Below are 19,387 nucleotides of genomic sequence, written 5' to 3'. Positions count from 1 at the left end.
GTACTCAAATCATACGTTATAACCTCGTATGCACTAGACAACACTTTTCACGCGATTTGTTATCATCATGTTTAAAATCAGCGAGGATCTCTTGTCAAACAACTTTGTATGTCTACTCATGATTTCGCTTGCAGCTTTCGTCGGCAATATTACTAGACTTACAAGAGGAACTGATGTTGAGTATCATGTTTCACTAAATAATATTGAATGATTGCAATATGATGTTCATAGTGCATCAAACACATTATCAAATGTGTAGTAAAATCAAAAGGAACGGACGCGGCAGATTCATGTACACAGCATATCGACGCGGTAGTGGTATGGTGTACATGATCCGTTACGTACAATTACTCGTCATATCCACATCAAAAAAAAAAAAAAGAAATGGGTGAATCCTCCGATTAAGTTACGTGTTCATGCCTTGTGATCAAATGCGGGATGAAGCATCAAATATTCTTTAGTTTGTCGAGAAATAATTATTTTCACCGTTACAAGGAATTGCAGGTAAAGCAAAAAAAATATTTAAAAAATAAATAATCAATACGGCGCAAAAAAGCCAGTGCTCAGCTAAAATGCCGAAGCCCGGATACGATGGCTCGAGATGCACAACACCAGTTCGTCTAGCGATAATATTGCCGACGAATGCTGCAAGCGAAATCACGGGTAAACAGACAATGTTGTTTGACAAGAGATCCTCACTGATTTTCAACATGATGATAACAAATCGCGTGAAAAGTGTTGTCTAGTGCATACGAGGTTATAATGTATGATTTGAGTACACTAGAAGAATTTTTAGTAACTTCAAATAAATTCATCGAAACGGAGTTTCGTTGAAAAATCTTTTTTTGTGTCGAATTTAAGAAATAATTTGCAAAGTGCCATACCATTTTATAATCCTTATTAAATGCGCCAACTTTGGCGAAATTTGCCACTATTAGCGCCATACATAATTTATTCAGTACAGTCACTTAAAGTAAGGTGAAAATTTTATTCAGAGTATTTGGTTCCTCTAAAACTAACAATGTTTTCCAATCTAAAGCAGTTGGCTAGGAATTTATGATTCCATATTACTGGAGTACTATTCAGGATAATGTAAGGAAGACTGCAGACGAAAAAATAAAGATTTGTAGCAACAAGAGTCAAAAGACTGGCACAGGGTGTACTTTTTCGTGGTTAACACATAAGTCACTGTAATTTAAAAACTGTAGGACTTAGAATTTTTTTATATTTTTCTGATAACAGTTGGAACCTTGCTGATCATCTAGCGCCCGTTGGACGTCGATTTCAGGGACACCCTGTATATGAAGGTGGTGAAACAGGCGCTTACTAACTCAACATTACAAAAAGAAAAAAATCAAAATAATCTGAGAACTGGTGCTCAAAGAAAAATCTAAATTTAAAACCTGAATACCTTGTAAGATTATCACCGTGTCATCAGACCGTTGTTCCTACAATACGTAGGCACGTTATCTCCTGTCAAATCCAAAATATGATTGATCGGAATCTAGATAGGGCACCGCTCAGCTCCGTCGCATGCAAATATTGTTCATGGTTTGTGAATAACCTAAAAACATTGAGTGAGCTCTTAGCTTATTGATCTGGGTTTTTGGGTGGAATGGAAAGATTGGAAGTGGTTTTTTGAGTTAGAGTTTTGGGTGAATTACTGTTTTGTTGAGTTTAGTGGTTTGGTTGAAAGAGGCTGTTTATATTTAACCTAATAGTTATTGTCTAGCTTTTTCACTTGTCTAAAAGTAATAAAAAGGTCAAAGGTCATCGGAAAAAAGTGAATATTGTTAAATTTTCATGATTCAATGCGTACGGTACCCAAAAACATAGCTGTAGCCATAGATACGGTCCAGAGCTGCAGGCTACCTAACGGGTTTACCAGGGCTGCGACTCGAAAAGCAGGAGTCTGACACTCCCTCTCGCCTCGTCCGAGGCGGGAGAAGTAATTGGATGATTTTACTCCTTTAAAAAAATCAAAAATACCATACATACGGTGATGCACAATTAGGTACAATGAAACATGCTATTTTAGAATATTAAAAATCGTTATTGTATTGTTACCTATATCCACAAATAGTTACACCTATGACACTAAGCAAATCTAAAAATAAAATCCATTGTTTGCAGACCAGTCTTCGATTTTGCGCACAATACGTAGACTATAGATAGTTAATTAAAATAATAGGTAGACACAAAAGCGAGACCTATTTTAACAACAGGGACTAACCCTAATCAATCCGTGTCCTATGTAGTATGTAGTAGACGTATTGCTATCAACTCATATTCTACCTAATTGGGTTCTTATGTTACGTCTATTTTTGCTTGACATAGGTAGGTATTGTTAGGATACCCTGATCATAGGCATATTTATTACCTTCTGTTTCATGAGAAAATGTCATGAGATTTATCACTCATTAAAAATATTTTACACACGTAGGTAAATGAAGATACGTAGAGATACATTATACACGTACGAAGTGATATTACTTTTTTGAAATTAGGGTATAAAAAGTGGATAATATTCTTTTTAGAAAAATGATCGGCAGTAATGCAGATAAATTGGGTTGAAACGTTACCCAATACAAATAAGTAGGTACCATACAATATTTAAAAATATATAAGTAGCTCTGCACTTGTGTATAGAAAAAAAAATCCAAAGATTAAGAGAAGACGTGATACGTGATTAGTTAATTATTAATGATCTACAAAAGGAATTAGCTACCTCTCACAATAAGGGGTGAGGGCGAACCACTACGTGTTTGCACGATTAGCCAGGTAATGCTTATTTGGTAGTTACCATTAATTGGGGATTTAGGGGCAGCACAACGTGACGTGCATGGCAAAACATGGGACGGTAATGTAATTATTTAACTCTTTTACATTAGGTATACTAGCTTCTGCCATCGGCTTCGACCGCGTTTCCGTGGAATAAAAAGTATCCTATCATCCAAGTCAGCTCATAACCTGTCTGTATACCAAATTTCATCAAAATTTGTTCAGTAGTTTCAGTGTAATTGACGGACAAACATTTATAATATCAGTGTGAAAAGTGGGATATTGTATTTTGATTCGAACATAAATTGTGGTTCTCAATGACACTCCTAAGACTGTGGGTCCTTCTTTAGAAAAAAATAGTAGGTAATCCCGTAAACTTTATGTTTAGCAAATGCAGTTATAAGATGTAATTTTACCTACACAAAAATTATAAAACGTTATTTAACGTAGTATAATGTAAATCAGGATTATTTTTTACATCATATTTTTAGATTAGGTACGTTTGATAACCAGTTTATCTGTTTATGGTTAAGGAAATACGCCATAATAAAAGCCGACACCCTAAAAATTTCCGCCAAACTACAGCTGCATGGTCCCATAAACATGCAGGTCAGGGATGGCCATTATAGTCACGCGAACCACGGGAGTACGGAGGGAAATGTTTCTAAAAGGTTTACTCACTAAATGTCACTTAAAATGTAGCATTTTATCATCTGAAAGATTAGAAAGAGATGCGTATAAAATGTTTAAAAAAATATTCGACAGTATGTTATAAGTCCCACATACCCACATACCTTATAATCTTCTATAGATATAAAAATCAATAGCTGTTCGTTAGTCTCGCAAAACTTGAGAACGACCGGACCGATATAATAAAATATAGTCTTGAATTATTTGTAGCAGTCCAGGGATGGTTTAAAAGTGAGAAAATAATGTTTAAGGCGGTACGAAGATTGCCTGGTTAGCTAGTAGGTATATAAAAATCAATTGTTGTTCGTTAGTCTCGCTAACACTCGAAAACGGCTGGATGATTTGGCAAATGTTGGTCTTGAATTATTTGTAAAGTCCAGTTTAAAACGTGAAAAAAATAATAATGGCGACGTTTGCTGGGTCAACTAGTGTTAGTATAAAACTAAACACAGATTCAAATCCCATTCTTATTTTCATTCACAATTACGAAATTCGAAATCCCCGAAAAAATACCGTGCCTAAATCCGAAATGAAACCCACGATATTTTGACCCATTATCACGTTAGAATCCACTCGGCGTACCAGGAAATCATGATCAGTTGAATGCACTAGACTAGACACAAGTACCTAGGTCCCTTCCCAGTGCACAATAAACAATAAGTTGACCGCATCCAATGATTTGCTTCCCCGGCCATTGTGATCCAATTCTAACCAAGTCATATGTCACTCAGTGCTAGCTACATATATAACACTATGTATATGTATCAGTATATAAAGATACTATGTCTCTTATCACATATTATATTATCTTACTCTGTGTGAAGTTCAATGCCGAAAGTTTAAAAAATGCAGTTGATTACTATTATTTTTAATATGAGATTTTTGTTTTGTGATCATTCGAAGATAATCATTGTGTAATTATAACATAATAGTTTATCGGCATATCTTATCCGAAATGATAGAGACGTCGATACACACCCACTTTTTGTCGATTTACTATTAAAGAAAGAATTAAAGAAAGCTTTCAGTATTAAAGAAAGAAATTCGGAACTAAATGGCCAGTTAACTCCACCCGGGAACCGAACTAAAATCGCGCTTACAGTACTATTTCAGCGTGACTAACAATATCGATCTTTGAATTTAAAAAATCAGAGCGTAGTATTTTCTCCGCAACATAAAAGGTCTACACAACAATGTGCTTTATTTGCTCGTAAAATAAAACGCTTTCAAAAAATCGTAACGTGAGTGAAAAATGCTAAACAAAGAACATCGCCCAGCCGAATATGTATATAGGCACCTATGTACGTAGGTTAATGTGGCCATACTTTGTAGTATGTAAATACCTGAACCGGGCCTGAAATACAGCGAGTTGTTAAAGATCGCACAGATATAAAATATCGAGCTGCCGTGGAGCTGCCCCACAAATTCGGGACTTCATTGTCCCCAACCCACTGACTGGAAACAATGGGATCATACAATTTTCGACCCAGTTTCCACCTCAAACCGAAACACCCAACCAACACCATGAATTAAAACTGCCAGTTTTTTAATTAAACATTCTGCTACACGCCACATTGTTGCTGAAAACTTTTCCAATATACTACACACACGAAATAAAGGACTAACCTGTTTGACGATCAGCCTCGCGACTCTGGGGCTGGCGAATGTGACGAAACCATAACACTTGGAGACACCAGCTCGGTCGTAGATCACCCTGGCGGCTGTGACCGTCGCGAAACCTGAGAAGAACTTCCACAGGTCCTCGTCAGTCGTGGTCAGAGAGAAGCCTCCCACGAAGATTCTATTGTGTATGACTGTCCCGAACTTGGGGGCGTCTGACGGAGGCAGGGTGTCGTCCGTGTCATCCTCGGGGGAGTTCAGCAGCGCCTTCAGCTTCTCGTGCGGGTCTGCCGTCTTCCTGTTATTCGCAGTGCTTTCTTCAACCATATGAGCGCAACTCGCAGACTCACTCCTTATGTACCTCTTAACACTTTCCATTGTATCTAACACTTTAAAACACTAATATAACATGTTCCCTTGTTTACTAAACTAAAATCTCTAGCGGCAACTAAAAGGGCACTGGTATTCACGAAAAAACAACTGATTGTCTGTAACGCGAGGTTTTATCGATTACGGTGGCACTTATGTTGTATAGGTAGGTTTTGGGAGTTGCGCGTTACGGGCCACGACGTGACTGACACACGGACGGTATTCGAGTGATGTTTAAAAAAAAAACAAGCGAGATAACAGTGTGTGATTTAAGATTTTTTTAGATACGCACTATAAATAGTGTTTGAGCTATTGTCGACCGCTATTTTTACTAGGCGAGGGAACTAGGTCAGCGGTTGACACCTAGCGGATGAATATTCTTAATGGTTCTTATCTAAGTTAAGTTTAGTTTCTATTTGTTAAGTATAGGTGGCGCACTCACTATCGAGATAATCAGCTGCTCTGCTGTTTATCTATTGATAATTTAAGTTGTAATGATAAGTTTTTTCGCACTGTCATTTTTATCACCAAGTTGATTTTATAATTTCCAACTAAATTATTCTTATACCACAATATGGTAAGAACAAAATTAAATATAATAATTTATAGTCTAAAGCTATTTATTACTTGTAATTCTTTCGGTAATTCTGTTTTTCAATAATGCAATAATATTTGCAATAACAAAACGTAATGTGACGTTTGTGAATGTTGTAACTGTATAAAATTACCTCACATTCGGGTAAAAACTAATGAAATACTTATACTTATAGTACATAAGTATCATTAGTTGTACATAAGTATACATAGTACTTATACTTATAGTAATTGCTTAGTTATTACTAAGCAATTTTGCCAACAAAAATTGCTTAGTTAGTTGTTAAGCAATTTTTGATGATAAAGTGAAGTAGTAGTATAAAACTCCCTATTATTTTTAGTTTGTCATATTTCATTTCTGGGAGTTTTAAAAGCGTACTATGGCAACACAGAAATGTCAATGTCACCGTGTCGAGTGGAGGAGGCTGTTTGCTATTTTTTTTTGTGTTTGGATTTCCTTTCCTTGTGCCAATTTCGTTTCAAAACATAATGAGTGCTATAGCAGTAAAACTGTGGTGAAACATCTCGCTGTAGTGATAACGGTTACAGTTTGTGGCGTTCTGAACACGAGATAATCAAGTTATGTGCCAAGACTTGTTTGTAATTGGATTATAAAGTTTTCTGAACACATCTACAGTCGTGGTAAGTGTATTTATGTTGTAACAGCTCACCGTTACATCCTCAATTATATTTACGAGTGCGAACAACAATCTTACACTTGGTTAGGCATTAAAATTGGTAAAAATTCTCATTGGCGCGAATTCGAATACATTTTACCTGTTTACCTCCAATTTTTGATAAAAATATAAAGGTGTCCTTTCCAAGCCGGTTGTTATTATACTTGTTGACGGTATTGTGTATAAATAACACGGGGAAACTGGTTCTGGGGGCACTCGCACTTGTTACAGCATAGTAAGTTCACATGCACTTGCCTTAAGATTGATGTTTGCATGTAACATTTGTTAAAATTCCTACATAAAAGTAAAAGTGGTAGTATTGTGTTGTCAATTTTATTGTTATAAGAATCATATATGTTTGGATTTTGTCATAGATTGGTACACATAGTGAATGGCTTGTACACAAACATTAAAATCTTAAGAAATAAATGTTTGTTTATGGTCAATCATAGAGAATATGAAGCTAGTCTGTATCAACTATTGTTTAGTACATTTGAGCATTGACCTCAAGGTGCCTTTATATTGTAAACAAAAAGTTTAAAAGTGTTGTTAACCTTTTTGCATGTTTTATAATAATAATGATTATGTGTTATTGAAAAAAAATGTTATGATTTGATTTGATTCTCTTTAAATAATCTATTAACTCATATTTTACTAGAGCGTAGACCATAGTAAGATGTAATGTATTTTCTATTGTCTCTTATATTGTAATGGCAGTTAAAATTAAACTTTATCTTAGGCTCAAATGATTCACTTTCACTATTACTGTTGTAACATCTCTGGTGTTTTGGGTGTCCATGGGCGGAGTGATTGATTAACTTCAGGTGATCCGTCTGCTTGTTAACCAGCCCATAAAGGCTTATAAATGAGCAATCAAATCTTAAGGCTGTACTTAAAACTTAAGAAGCACTTGTAAAGATGATATATATGTTAAATTGTATGGTTGGTACAGTAGCTAGGTAACTGGTTGCCTGTTTGCAAAGTCGCAGGTTCGCTTATTATACTAGTTAATGTAATTGGTTGCTATTTTTGTTATCAGTAATTTCAAATTACAGTAACCTTACTTAATGTCAACATTGCTACAAAACAGCTGTGTCAATATGAAACATACTGTATTTATTTACTACCTACTTAATTGTAGGACCTTGGATCTTCCTGTGTAAATAGTGAATTGCAATTATATTTTACTAATTTGTTACTACTTCTGTTTTTAATACTAAGGACTTGTTGCACAATGTCTGGATAGCTGCTATGAATAGGATAACTTTGAATATTTTTATGAACTGTCTGTCACATAAGTTTATCAGGCATATAAATATAATATGAAGGTGGTGAAATAGGTGTTGTCTGTCTTGTTTCTCTGTTCTTTACTCCAGATTTTAGTTTACCACAGTTTTTATTACCTAATTATATTATATTGCAAATTTTCTATAACTAGTTAGGTATACACTCATCTAAAATTATTGCAATGCTTATTAAAACATAATTAAATATTAGACAATAATAAATTGTCCTACAGGCTACAGGTAATGTAATATTATTAACTTTTTTGACTGCATGGTTTGCGCAGTGGCTGGGCAATTGGCTCCCATGCAACATGTTTGATTAGCACACGGAACAAATCTATGTGATCCACATATTATTGTTTCGGGTGTGTGTATCATATAAACTTGTATGTTTGTAAATGAACCCACAATCCAGAGTAAAAGTCCTAGTAACTATGAGGCAATGTTAATTTAAAAAAAAAATAACTATTTACCCAATACTTTGCCTGATCCGAGTATCAAATACCTAGTTTCAGTCCCTCTCTCTTAGTTGATGCAGTTACAGACACCTTTAGAAACAACAGAAATTAATTAAACTAAACAACAAACATAATAAACAAATGGTTTGATGTTTGCAGTTTATATTATTTTATTCTGACTCATACTTGAAGTTGTGCAATCTTTACTATTGTTAGTGCAGGTTTTCCCCAATAACTACTATAATAGTTTATATCAGTCATTGTACTCAATGAAATTGTACCAATAATTTTTATAGTATACATATGGGCACCTATGTTTAATTAGGTACATACTGAAATCAACTTTATGGTTAAGAAAATAAATGTGGTAATGACTTGGCAATAATAACTAGGTAGTTTCTATAGTACCAATAATTATGGGTACTCCATTACATGTAAGTACATATGTACTGAAATCAATGTTATGATCAAAGTGTTAATGTTTCAAAACAGTGTGATAAAATTAAAAAGTTAATGTAAGTAATAGGTATCTCTACATTTACATTACAGTATACTCAAGCTAGGCAAACAATATTACCAAAATAAAAGCTGCTTACATCATATTAAATCCAATGCACTTGCTTCAAATACCTAAATATTTTTATAACTCAGTACAGGTGGCGATCGCAAGTAATGATTCATGCCTAATATCAATTTACTAAACCTGAGAGTAGAACTCAAGGCCTAACGTTTGGCAGCAGACATTTGTCACAATTACCTATCTACTAGAGACTGAAAGTAATTGAATCTTACTATACCTACATGAACGAAATCTATTCAGACCATTATGAATACCTGAGTCATTTGGTTATTTTCAACTTTTTGCTGATGGTTTTATGACTCATATTTGACTGGTACGATGGTCGTATCATTAGTGCTATAAAATTAGTTGTAAAACAATAAATTTAATTAATTTTAATTGTGATATAAATGCTATGCCTGGGTTTTTCTAGTATGCTGTGAAGAACCTAACTATTGTGCGTATAATTTCCTGTATTATTAGGTCGTATCCTATGACCTATGTAATAAAGGTTTGCCTATTGTCATTATTAGATTTAGATTTCAGCCATGACCGCCCCACTGCAGGGCAAAGGTCTCCATACCCTCTTTCCACTCCTCTCTGTTTAAATCTTTGAGCATTAAGCGGGCTAAACTCAGTAACTAGTGAGTTTTGCCCACCGCTCGTCAGACATGCGGCAGACGTGACCAGCCCACTTCCACTTCAAGCCACAAGGCTTTATCACAAAATACATTTCATACTAAGCAAATGTGTGACCTATCACATTCTAAATTAAGTTTCTTTTAGATATACTTACTAACACAATGTATGTACGTATGTCCAAAACGCCAGCGCATGGACCTTAGCTTAAAGAATTTCGACTTTAAAACACCATGAATATAGTTTATAATCGTTTACCTTAAACTGTAGTAACTACCTAAGTTGAACTTGGTATGTTTTTCCCCGGCCGGTAGTTACTGCGAGCTGCGTCTGCGTCGTGAATTCAAGGCGTTTCAGCGGCCGACCTTGTCCCGTGTAACAAAAGACAGACAAGACTGGTACACATCAACGAATGTGTTTTACCTCTACTGACACATAATGCCTTTTAGCTAGTTATTATAGTTAGTACCTACGTTAAACAATAGTTTGTTACTATTTTAATCGATTTCAAAAGAGGAGGAGATTATCAGTTCGCCTGTAACTACCTCTATGCACCAGCATTGAACCTGCTTAGCTGAAACGAATAGTTATAACTAGGCTGCGGAGCAACAGCGGCTGATTTGGATCGCTTCGCGCTTGTGGCTTTATCCCATGACTGATTTTAATACAATAAAAAAAACCGCGGCGGATTTAAAAATGTCGTTGCCCCACACTAGTATTTCCTCTTGCGTCGTGGGTGCCTTTACAAAAATACAATTTCATATGCACATGACACTCAGACCCGAAACAATTTGTCGATCTCACAAAGACGTGCTTCTGAAGCACTTAGATCAGTTACTATGGCCTAAAAACTACCCCTCTTAATTATAATATTTTTAGTCTTATAATTGTTGTATCACTCTTATTTCAATCCCCACTTTACCTGTAGCTATCTTTTCTTTGCTATTTTGATACAAAATATCGCGAACTCACGGTATTTCAACGAATCTGTTCTTTAATGAGAACATTGTACTTAACGAAGCTCTTAGCAAGTTTGTTTATACTAGTGGTCGCCTAGTGGTCGAAATTCAACCATATACGATTTAATTTACAATACCACTTAACATACGTTCAAGGATAATTTTTATTTAACTCAAACTCAAACAAACTCTTTTATAAAACTCTATTCATATGAGACGTGAGAATATCATCGCAATGTCTATCGATTTTGACGTTTTGTCAAATACGATCAGATACTATGCATGTGTGTGTAATGTTTTATTTATTGATTTGATGTACTTTATAAGCATAATTTTTGAAAAATATTAGCGGGGTGCACTTCTCCTACACATAAACTATAAGTGTACCAAATTTTATGCTCCTACGTCCGCGCAATTTTCGTAAAAAGCGGTCCAAAGTTTTTGCATCACGTATTAATATATAGATGTATTTCGCATAACTAGTTAGCTTAAGTTTTCATAAGTGGTCCTCGCAGGCGCTGTTTAGTTTCTCTCTAGTTATTATTATTCATAATTATAGTATTTAAGTAGGTTTCTATATTTGTAATGTTTTTTTTTTTTTTTTTTATGGAATAGGAGGCAAACGAGCAAACGAGTCACCTGATGGTAAGCGATCAGCGCCGCCCATGGACACCCGCAACACCAGAGGAGTCACAGGTGCGTTGCCGGCCTTTGTGTTTAAGCTTAAGCTATGTCTTAATACTTACCAATATAAATAACTAACAAGAAAATAGCAACAAAATAGCGTAAAAGGCCGACAACGCATCTGTGATTCCTCTGGTGTTGACGGCGTCCATTGGCGGCGCTGATCACTTACCATCAGGTCACACGTCAACTCATTTGCCTCTTATTCCATAAAAAAAGTTTTTACTATCCGCAGAACTTAGGTGTATGTAGTTAATTATGAGGTGAAGATTTCTAATTTTGAAAATGCCAAATGCCTAAATAAGTATCCTTCCTTTTCCGAGCCCGAGTCTGGTATAAAACCCAACCAGGTCCATTGCTCGGAATTTGCAATGTCGGGCTCATCGTCACAGTCTAATGGATCGTCCTAACTAATTTATTCAAACGCGTAAGTATTTGAATACATTATATTTTAGTATATTTCAATTAGAAATATGAGTAATATTGGAATTTTATGTAAAAATTAGTTAAATTCATTTAAATTACTTTACCGATTTAGATAAAAACCTACCGCATTTCTATCCATTGACGTATTTCGCAATAGGTATATTAAGTAGGCATTCGGTGACGTTATGCGGAGACATTTATTTTTAGTACCGTTTTAGTTTAATATACCCAATATGCATTAATGTCTAGATACTATAGTATTTTAATATTTAGAATAACTATTCGTCAAATGTTTCCTGCTCAGTAAAGAATCTTTAGAAACTGACAAATGCATGCACCTCTACTTGAGAGCCTACACTCCTCTTCCTAAAATAAAAGCCGTGATTTTCGTACCCTGATCATAATACCATAATGGGTATTTAGTCTTCTAGTATAAGTAGTGATAGTTACCACATTTTTTTTCTCACATCACATCTTAAAACAAGTACCTAAAGAAATGCGGCACTACAGTCAAATTGAGAACATCCTCCTTTTTATTATAACTTTCGTGAGACATACTAAATTAATTATTACTGTAGTAAACTTGTAGTAGCAGCGCGACAATCGCTGCGTCGTGTGTCGCGGAATGCTGCTCATGAATATGAGCCTCTAGCATGACTTGAAACTAGTCGAGTTCCTCGTCAAACAGTTACGTGAGTAAGCCGATAACATATCTAATAATTTACATCCTCCTTTTTGGGGTAGTAGGATAAAAAAAATAAGTGTCAGAGGGTTTAAATGTGTATTATCATCAAGAATCTTAGTGTGTACCAAAAAATCAGATTGATCTTTCATCAGGTAGGGAAAGAAATTCCTATTACGAAATTTGACCCAATCAAACAAACAGGTCAATCTAAATAAAACCCTTTTATAATCTATCAGCCAGTAAGCTACCTACTTGAAAGATTACAAATGAGGTTACTACACAATTTGTTTACATTGTACCCGAGAGGAGTGACGTCTGAGCCCTCCCAAGGTAATTGTCCTGAGGGTTATCACCAGCTCGCCTGACCTTGCTTTGTTTCCACGTAATAAATGTCTAAAGAAGTTTATTAAGGTCTTAAAGGACTTGTGACTAAGGGACCAAAGGACCTGGTTTTGATATCATTTTATGCTTTTTTAACCGATTTCGAAAAAGGATGATATTTTTGTCTCCTGCTACCGAACGCAATGGATGCAGGCGGCTTGTCGTTCTACATGGAGGTCTAAGGGGGAGGCCTTTGTTCAACAGTGGACGTCTCGTGGCTGATGATGATGATGATGTTACCGAACGATTATTTTGAAATCGTCAAAAACGTCTGATCTACCACTTTCACTAGTTGCTTTAGTTAGGTAATTAGAAAAGTCTATAGTTAAATAACACCATAATACCTCTGGTTATTTTTATGTAACTTTACAACAAATAAGACTTCACCTGCTTACAACATGTAGGTATATAATTTCAATAGCCATAAAAATGGTAGTTAACTACTACTCAAAATTAAAGTGTATTAATGGGGACATTTGGTGCATTATACAGGTTTCTGTCGTTTAAAATATGTATATTGTTATCAACAAATACATTAACTTCTGTACAAATTCTTCTTAAGAAAGGTGTTGGACAGATAGCTAGTCTACCTTAGGCTTGGGAGTCCCAATTAAGTTGCTGAAATTTTCGAGGTTGCTGCTTTTCTTAGGTGATATAGTAGACCATTGCCATCAACAACTTATGACAGTCCACTGCTTGACTATGGGCCTTCTCACGTAAACTACGCTTAGCAAGCGTGTTTAAATCACCCACTTCTGCTGTTCCGCCTAGTTCTTTAGTGGCTTTAGTTAGTGTTAACAGCACCCATGGGAAGAGTTAAGATGGTGGTCTGTTCTATTATTTAATTTAGTTTGAAGGATCGTCACCTGCCAAGCCGCCAATCAGAAACTAGTAGATTACAATGTAATGAAGTAAACACGACGATTATTGGTTATCGGGGGTTTCTAGAGGTTAATGTAACTGTAGCTATTTGTTTAGATAGTGACTGTACTGTTGTTATGTGACAGGTTTGTTAAGTTAAAAGAGAAAGTTTAACTATTTATTGTGTGTATGTTTAGTTTGTAGTATAGACTGCATGGTTGGCGCGGTGGCTGGGCAACCGGCTGCCGGCGTTTCTGTATGCAAAATATACAATTCATTAAAAATATATATATCTGTAAATAAATTCAGTTTAATTTGGTTTAACACATGATTACTTGGTCCTTTCGTCCGTGAAATCATATGGCGTAGACGACGTACGAGTCATTACAGCATTCAACAGCGTAGCTAAACTACTTAACCAAGTATAGGTATATGTTTTATACTAACTACTTACTTTTGCAGCAAATAGCTAGAAAGTTTACAGGGCTTCTGATAGTAAACGAAACAATTGTACCGAAGGACCATTTTCATTTCAAGTCAGAAAAATAATAGATTCCATTGAATAGTTACTATTTAATAGTGATGTGAGTGGTGAGACGATTTATTTAGTGCAAAAAAAAACTTAAACGGGATTGCAATGTCCACCACAGTTTTATTAAAATTAGGTAGTTATCTAAAATCCGGTTGGATGGTTTAATAAAGGCAAGGAAAAGTATTATTTAATGCTAATTACTTTAGATCTTAAAATCAGATACAGATCACACTCCTAGATAAGTTATACATAGTTCGTCACACACTTTTATCTAAATATACCTAGAATGTCTAGATATTCCAGATAAAAAATAGGACTAAACTTATTTCTTACTTATCTTTCAGATAACTTAATCAGAGACCTGTAAAACCTGTACACTAGCACACTAGTCCATGTTCTTGACATAATCGTGTTGATAAATTACACAACTGCTATTTTTTTATTGACCGCTTGTTATCAAATTAGTATTATTACTTTTGCTGTCGCGATAATGTTGCGTACAATGCGTGCGCGCAGAACTGTATTGTACTGACTGTACTGAACGTACTTATGTACAATCGAAATTTTTTTAATATGACCCACCTTAAACTGTTTTTCTTATAATATTCATAAATTATAAGTTGCTGGGGACTGCCGAGTGGTTGCAAATGTGACTGCCGGGCGAAGTATTGCTGAGCGTTTTTCGTTTCTTAGTAGTAACACGGAGTTTGGAAATGTGTCCGGTATAGTGAATGACAATATGCTTAACACCTATTACACGAGACTTACAACATAAATTGTAAATTGTGGGTGTATATTGTACAGTGGCATTATGTGCACCTCTATCTTCCACTTCGGTAATAAAAAGCGTGACGTTGTAAAAAATAATATGTTACTGGGTCATTAATTGCATAGTCACATAACTATTTCAATGGTGACAATATTTGACGATTTAAAGCGATTTTACCTTGACGGTGGGTCATGAATCGAATCATTAGATTGTACTTATTTGTAAACGTTTATGTGACGATGTCGTAATGTGTGGTTACAGTAATTTTGGGTCAGTTATTTTTACAACTGCTTTTTATGGCGTTATACGTAATTACTGACAAGTTTTTCCCCGTTGGTGGGTTTGTGTTTTGCCCACTCTTACAATAGGGATTTTGCAGTCAAAATTGTAGTAGGTATGTCGGCATTACTAAATATGTACTTAATTTTAATTTAGGATTTTGTAGTCAAATATGGTTCTTGCCACCATATTAAATCAATGAGGTCATCATCAGCCCGGTGCTATCCAATAGGTTTTGAATATAGCTCGCTACTGGGCTCTGCTTGAGCCATACGATACAGAAAATAACAATTTCGGTGCACTCGAGGCTATACACCTTACGATTTAATTTAGCAGTTTTAACTATACACTCGAATTGTACTACGTTTATTAATAACGAATAGAGCAATGGCACTCATTTTTCAATATCAATGTCTTACTAAAGCTAAGATCTATAGTTATTACAACCATTCTTCGGCTCTAAGCCTCTACTTCCATTTCTAGTTTCACCCATTTCAGCCGTACCAGCCGTACCTTTGCTACTATTTACGAAAACTGCTGACTGGCTAATCTTTTCACGGCGTGACCCACTCTCGTGTTCCTCTGTGGCGATAACAACTCGAGCGATCAATATGTGGAGCACTTCAGCTGACGACAGAGTCGGCTTTTTGATGTAGGAGTATTGTATTAATAAGGATATACTTAGTGTGAATGTTTCGAGGTTCGCGGTCAGAATATATTTCTGCCCACACCCTCGAACTTAAATACATAGGACGCTATCCTATGTATTTAAGTTACTTCAAACAGAGTAGACACTCTTTCGCCTCGCCCAAGACGGGAGAAGTCATAATAATAATAATATGATGATTTTGCCTTCTTGAAAAAAGACACAGTAGGTATACTACTTAAGAGACGTGCGAAACTCTTGGTAAGGTATTTTTTGTAAACAACGGTTAGGTATTTTTTGTAAACGATGGTCAGTATATGTACTACCTTTATTGTGGGTGGAAAAAGTGACCTAACCGCGATGTACCTACCTATGTGTATATTTATATTATTTATCAAGATTTCTCTTGTTGCAGACATCGCCGCATGGTATCTCTGGGTGCGCCCACGCAGGTGGGGCGGGGGCGTGATGGCGGGCGGCAGCGTGTGGTCGCGCCGGGTGGCGGCGCGCACGCGCACGCTGCGCGGGCTCGTCCGCGACACACAGCGCGCGTTGCACGATGTTGCTGATATATTGCACTTCGGTAGGTTTTGGAAAACAGTATGACATAATTTCTGTTTCTTTTTTCATGTAGGAATGTCATGTTTTGGGGCCGAGTCGACCAGAGTGATACCACGGCGTCACAGAAAGCGCGGTGAGGTTGCCGGAGGATCCTCAATAAAAAGCAGTCAACGCTACACCGGTCTATTATCATAATTCTTTTTCCACTTGGTAGACCTGAGATTAGCATACTACCTACTTGCTTATTACAATCAATCGTTGCAATCTTATAACGATTATTGCAAAGGAAAAGACAAATCGAAAATAATTCCAAACTTTCCTGTACAGTCATACTACCAAATCTACCAATACCTACTTCATAATACCGATCAATGAAGTAATAAAACCTCTAGTTATACAGGTATCTTTCTCTATACACGAATTAACTACTTCCAAGCCTTTATAATAATGTAATAGTCATTACTCTGTTCACTGTTGAGAAACATTACCGTAACACTTGTATTATTATCTAATAAATAATATACCTAATGATTACCTACCTACTATGGATGCACTGCTGACGTCATAGTGCAGTCATCAGACCGCTATGGAACTTAGGTTTAACTAGTTATGACTTGTGACAAATCAGTTACCTGAGTAAATATTATGCAATGTTTTTTTTATCGTCGTACGTTATGTAAGGATTTTTGTCTCTGTGTGTAGGTAGATCAGAGAAAAATTAAATATCACTGTGTTGTAAGATAGACAAGATAAAGTGTAAAATAGTATTAAAGAATCAAACAAACATACTAACTTTCCCATTTATTCTTGAAAATTCAGTTTTTAAAATAGTAGGGTTAAGTTAATTAACCATTTCCAAATTAATTTCCAGATTCCGAGGTATTCTCAACAGTGCAAGATGTGGGCAACCACTCGCAGCGTAGCACGGCTCTGGTTATACTGGGCACGTCTCCGGCGGCGCGAGCGCGGCTCCTGCACTGCCTGCTGGGACACCAGCTACTGCCTGATCCCCCGCCTAGGGGGTGCCGATGGGTGAGTCAAAAAAGAAATTGTCTTACAGACTTACGTAGTAAGTTTTCCATTGTACCATGTAGCCATGCTATTTCAACACTAATGTTAAAAATCTCAATTTAAATGAAAGTGAACTGATGAAAATTACAGCTACTGCAAAAATATTGAATCAAAAAGTTAATAAAAAGCCTAATCGTATTTTGTCCGACTCATAATTCACCGGAATTTATACTTTTTGCTCGACTCAGCGTGTTGATTGTCAACACACTCGTGATATCACTTCAAATCAAATCACATCAAATCACTTGTAAATATTGACTTTAGTAATCCGAGAGGGGACTTACCGCTGCTATAACAGCGGTAAGTCCCCTCTTTGAGGAGTGCTTTGAGAGACGCTACGGTGTCCTCACCTACCGCCTGACGCAGGTGCTTACCCGATTTGGGAGTTTCGGGAGGTACCTGTTTCTAATGGGGCGGGACGAAACGCTTGGGTGTCATCACTGCGAGGACCGCCCAGAGGATACGGTGGCGGTGGGCCCTGCATGGGCTGAGCACCACCGTGTCCTCAGGATATCCTGATAATCGGCAAAAAAATGATAATCGGCGGATGTCACCGACCATATACTCTTCAAAAAAAAATATATATATATAGTAACTAACACATTTTTTTATAGGTAACATAATTACTCAAAGTTCTTATGGTTCCATACCCTGGTCTTCAGATCCGCATCCAATATGGCAGCGGTGCCCAGCGCCAGGTGCACCTGTCGCTCGGTAACTCGGAGTTCGAGCTGGTGGAGGAGCTGGAGTGCAACAAGCGACCCTGGGACACGCTGCCTGCTCAGGTGAGGGGATTCCTATACTCCTTGAGTGAGTGACGATGACTATCTTCGTAGGGGTCAGTTTAGAAGAGTTTTGAGTCTTCAAAGGTTTTTTCCAAAAACGAGAGTAGGCTATGAAAACTATTTATATTGTCGTGGTACTCAAAACGATGTTCATATCCAAACGCTTTCTAAGGTATCGTGGTGTAGCGGAAGACGTAACAGGTTATCGGGGCTCCGAACAACAGGAGTAGAAACGGGATAGTTTTCAGCCAGTAAGACGCTGACATTCCCTCTCGCCTCACCCAAGGCGGGAGGAGTCATTGGGTGATATTCTACCCCTCAAACGCTGTAATTCCCAGAAACTGCGCTACAAAATGCCTATAAAAATCTAACTACTCCTATAGGGAAATAATAACAGTATAGATAGAACGATGAAAGAATAAACAATGGAAAGCATAAACTACTAATCAAAATATCCCTTTTTTTCCAGGACCTCATAAGACAAGATAAGACTGATCTCACCACGATATTAGAAGTGGAAATCAACAACCAGTTCCTCAAAGATGGTCTCCGGATCATCTTACCTCCAGACCTGGACGTAGACCCAGGGATATCCAGCATTCAGAACCTCAAGAAAACACACGCAGACCTCTATTCAAAAAGAGACAGTATTTTGAAAAATTTCAACCCAGTGTACCTTTTTGGAGTTGATAGGATCGGTAAAAATATTTTTAGTGAAAATATAAGTGGGAATATAACTACTTCTCGAAGTGAGGAGGACTTTTGGAACACGTTTAATTTGTACTCTATGGCGCGAGTGGGGAGTAGTGGGGAAGTGGGGGACAGTGGGGATGGGGATGGTGATAAGAGTGAAGTGAAAAGAGTCTGGAACGAGAGTCGAGAGCCGGCTGTGTTCTCTAGTGAGGTGAGATTTCTTATTTCTTCTTCATTTCGTATAGATATTCGATTTTAACCATTTTGTTATTGGTGTTCTTATACCAAAATTCTTAAAAATAGCACAGAGGCTATGCCAGTTCTAGTATTTGGCAATTAGCTCGCTGCCAATGGTAGTGTAGTTTAATACATGTGATTAGTA

The 19,387-nt window shown here is 36.6% G+C and overlaps 2 protein-coding genes across 2 annotated transcripts in view; one reads left to right on the top strand and one right to left on the bottom strand.

The window, feature by feature from the left end:
* LOC118280650 (protein boule) overlaps nucleotides 1–5,876 on the bottom strand; it is a 51,155-nt gene extending 45,279 nt beyond the window's left edge. The window contains exon 1 of the mRNA XM_035600930.2: nucleotides 5,098–5,876. Coding sequence (XP_035456823.1) covers nucleotides 5,098–5,469 — 372 coding nt within the window. The 5' untranslated portion in view covers nucleotides 5,470–5,876. The remainder of the gene's footprint in view (nucleotides 1–5,097) is intronic.
* Nucleotides 5,877–6,439: 563 nt separating this feature from the next.
* The window catches only part of LOC118280585 (dual serine/threonine and tyrosine protein kinase), a 28,061-nt gene continuing 15,113 nt past the window's right edge, over nucleotides 6,440–19,387 (top strand). Inside the window, exons 1-5 of the mRNA XM_050699512.1 lie at nucleotides 6,440–6,696; nucleotides 16,311–16,478; nucleotides 17,328–17,488; nucleotides 18,190–18,312; nucleotides 18,782–19,216. Coding sequence (XP_050555469.1) covers nucleotides 16,364–16,478; nucleotides 17,328–17,488; nucleotides 18,190–18,312; nucleotides 18,782–19,216 — 834 coding nt within the window. The 5' untranslated portion in view covers nucleotides 6,440–6,696; nucleotides 16,311–16,363. The remainder of the gene's footprint in view (nucleotides 6,697–16,310; nucleotides 16,479–17,327; nucleotides 17,489–18,189; nucleotides 18,313–18,781; nucleotides 19,217–19,387) is intronic.

This window comes from Spodoptera frugiperda, chromosome 16 (assembly GCF_023101765.2).
Source record: "Spodoptera frugiperda isolate SF20-4 chromosome 16, AGI-APGP_CSIRO_Sfru_2.0, whole genome shotgun sequence".
NCBI classification, from domain to species: Eukaryota; Metazoa; Arthropoda; class Insecta; order Lepidoptera; family Noctuidae; genus Spodoptera; species Spodoptera frugiperda.
This window is presented reverse-complemented; position numbering and strand designations above follow the sequence as displayed.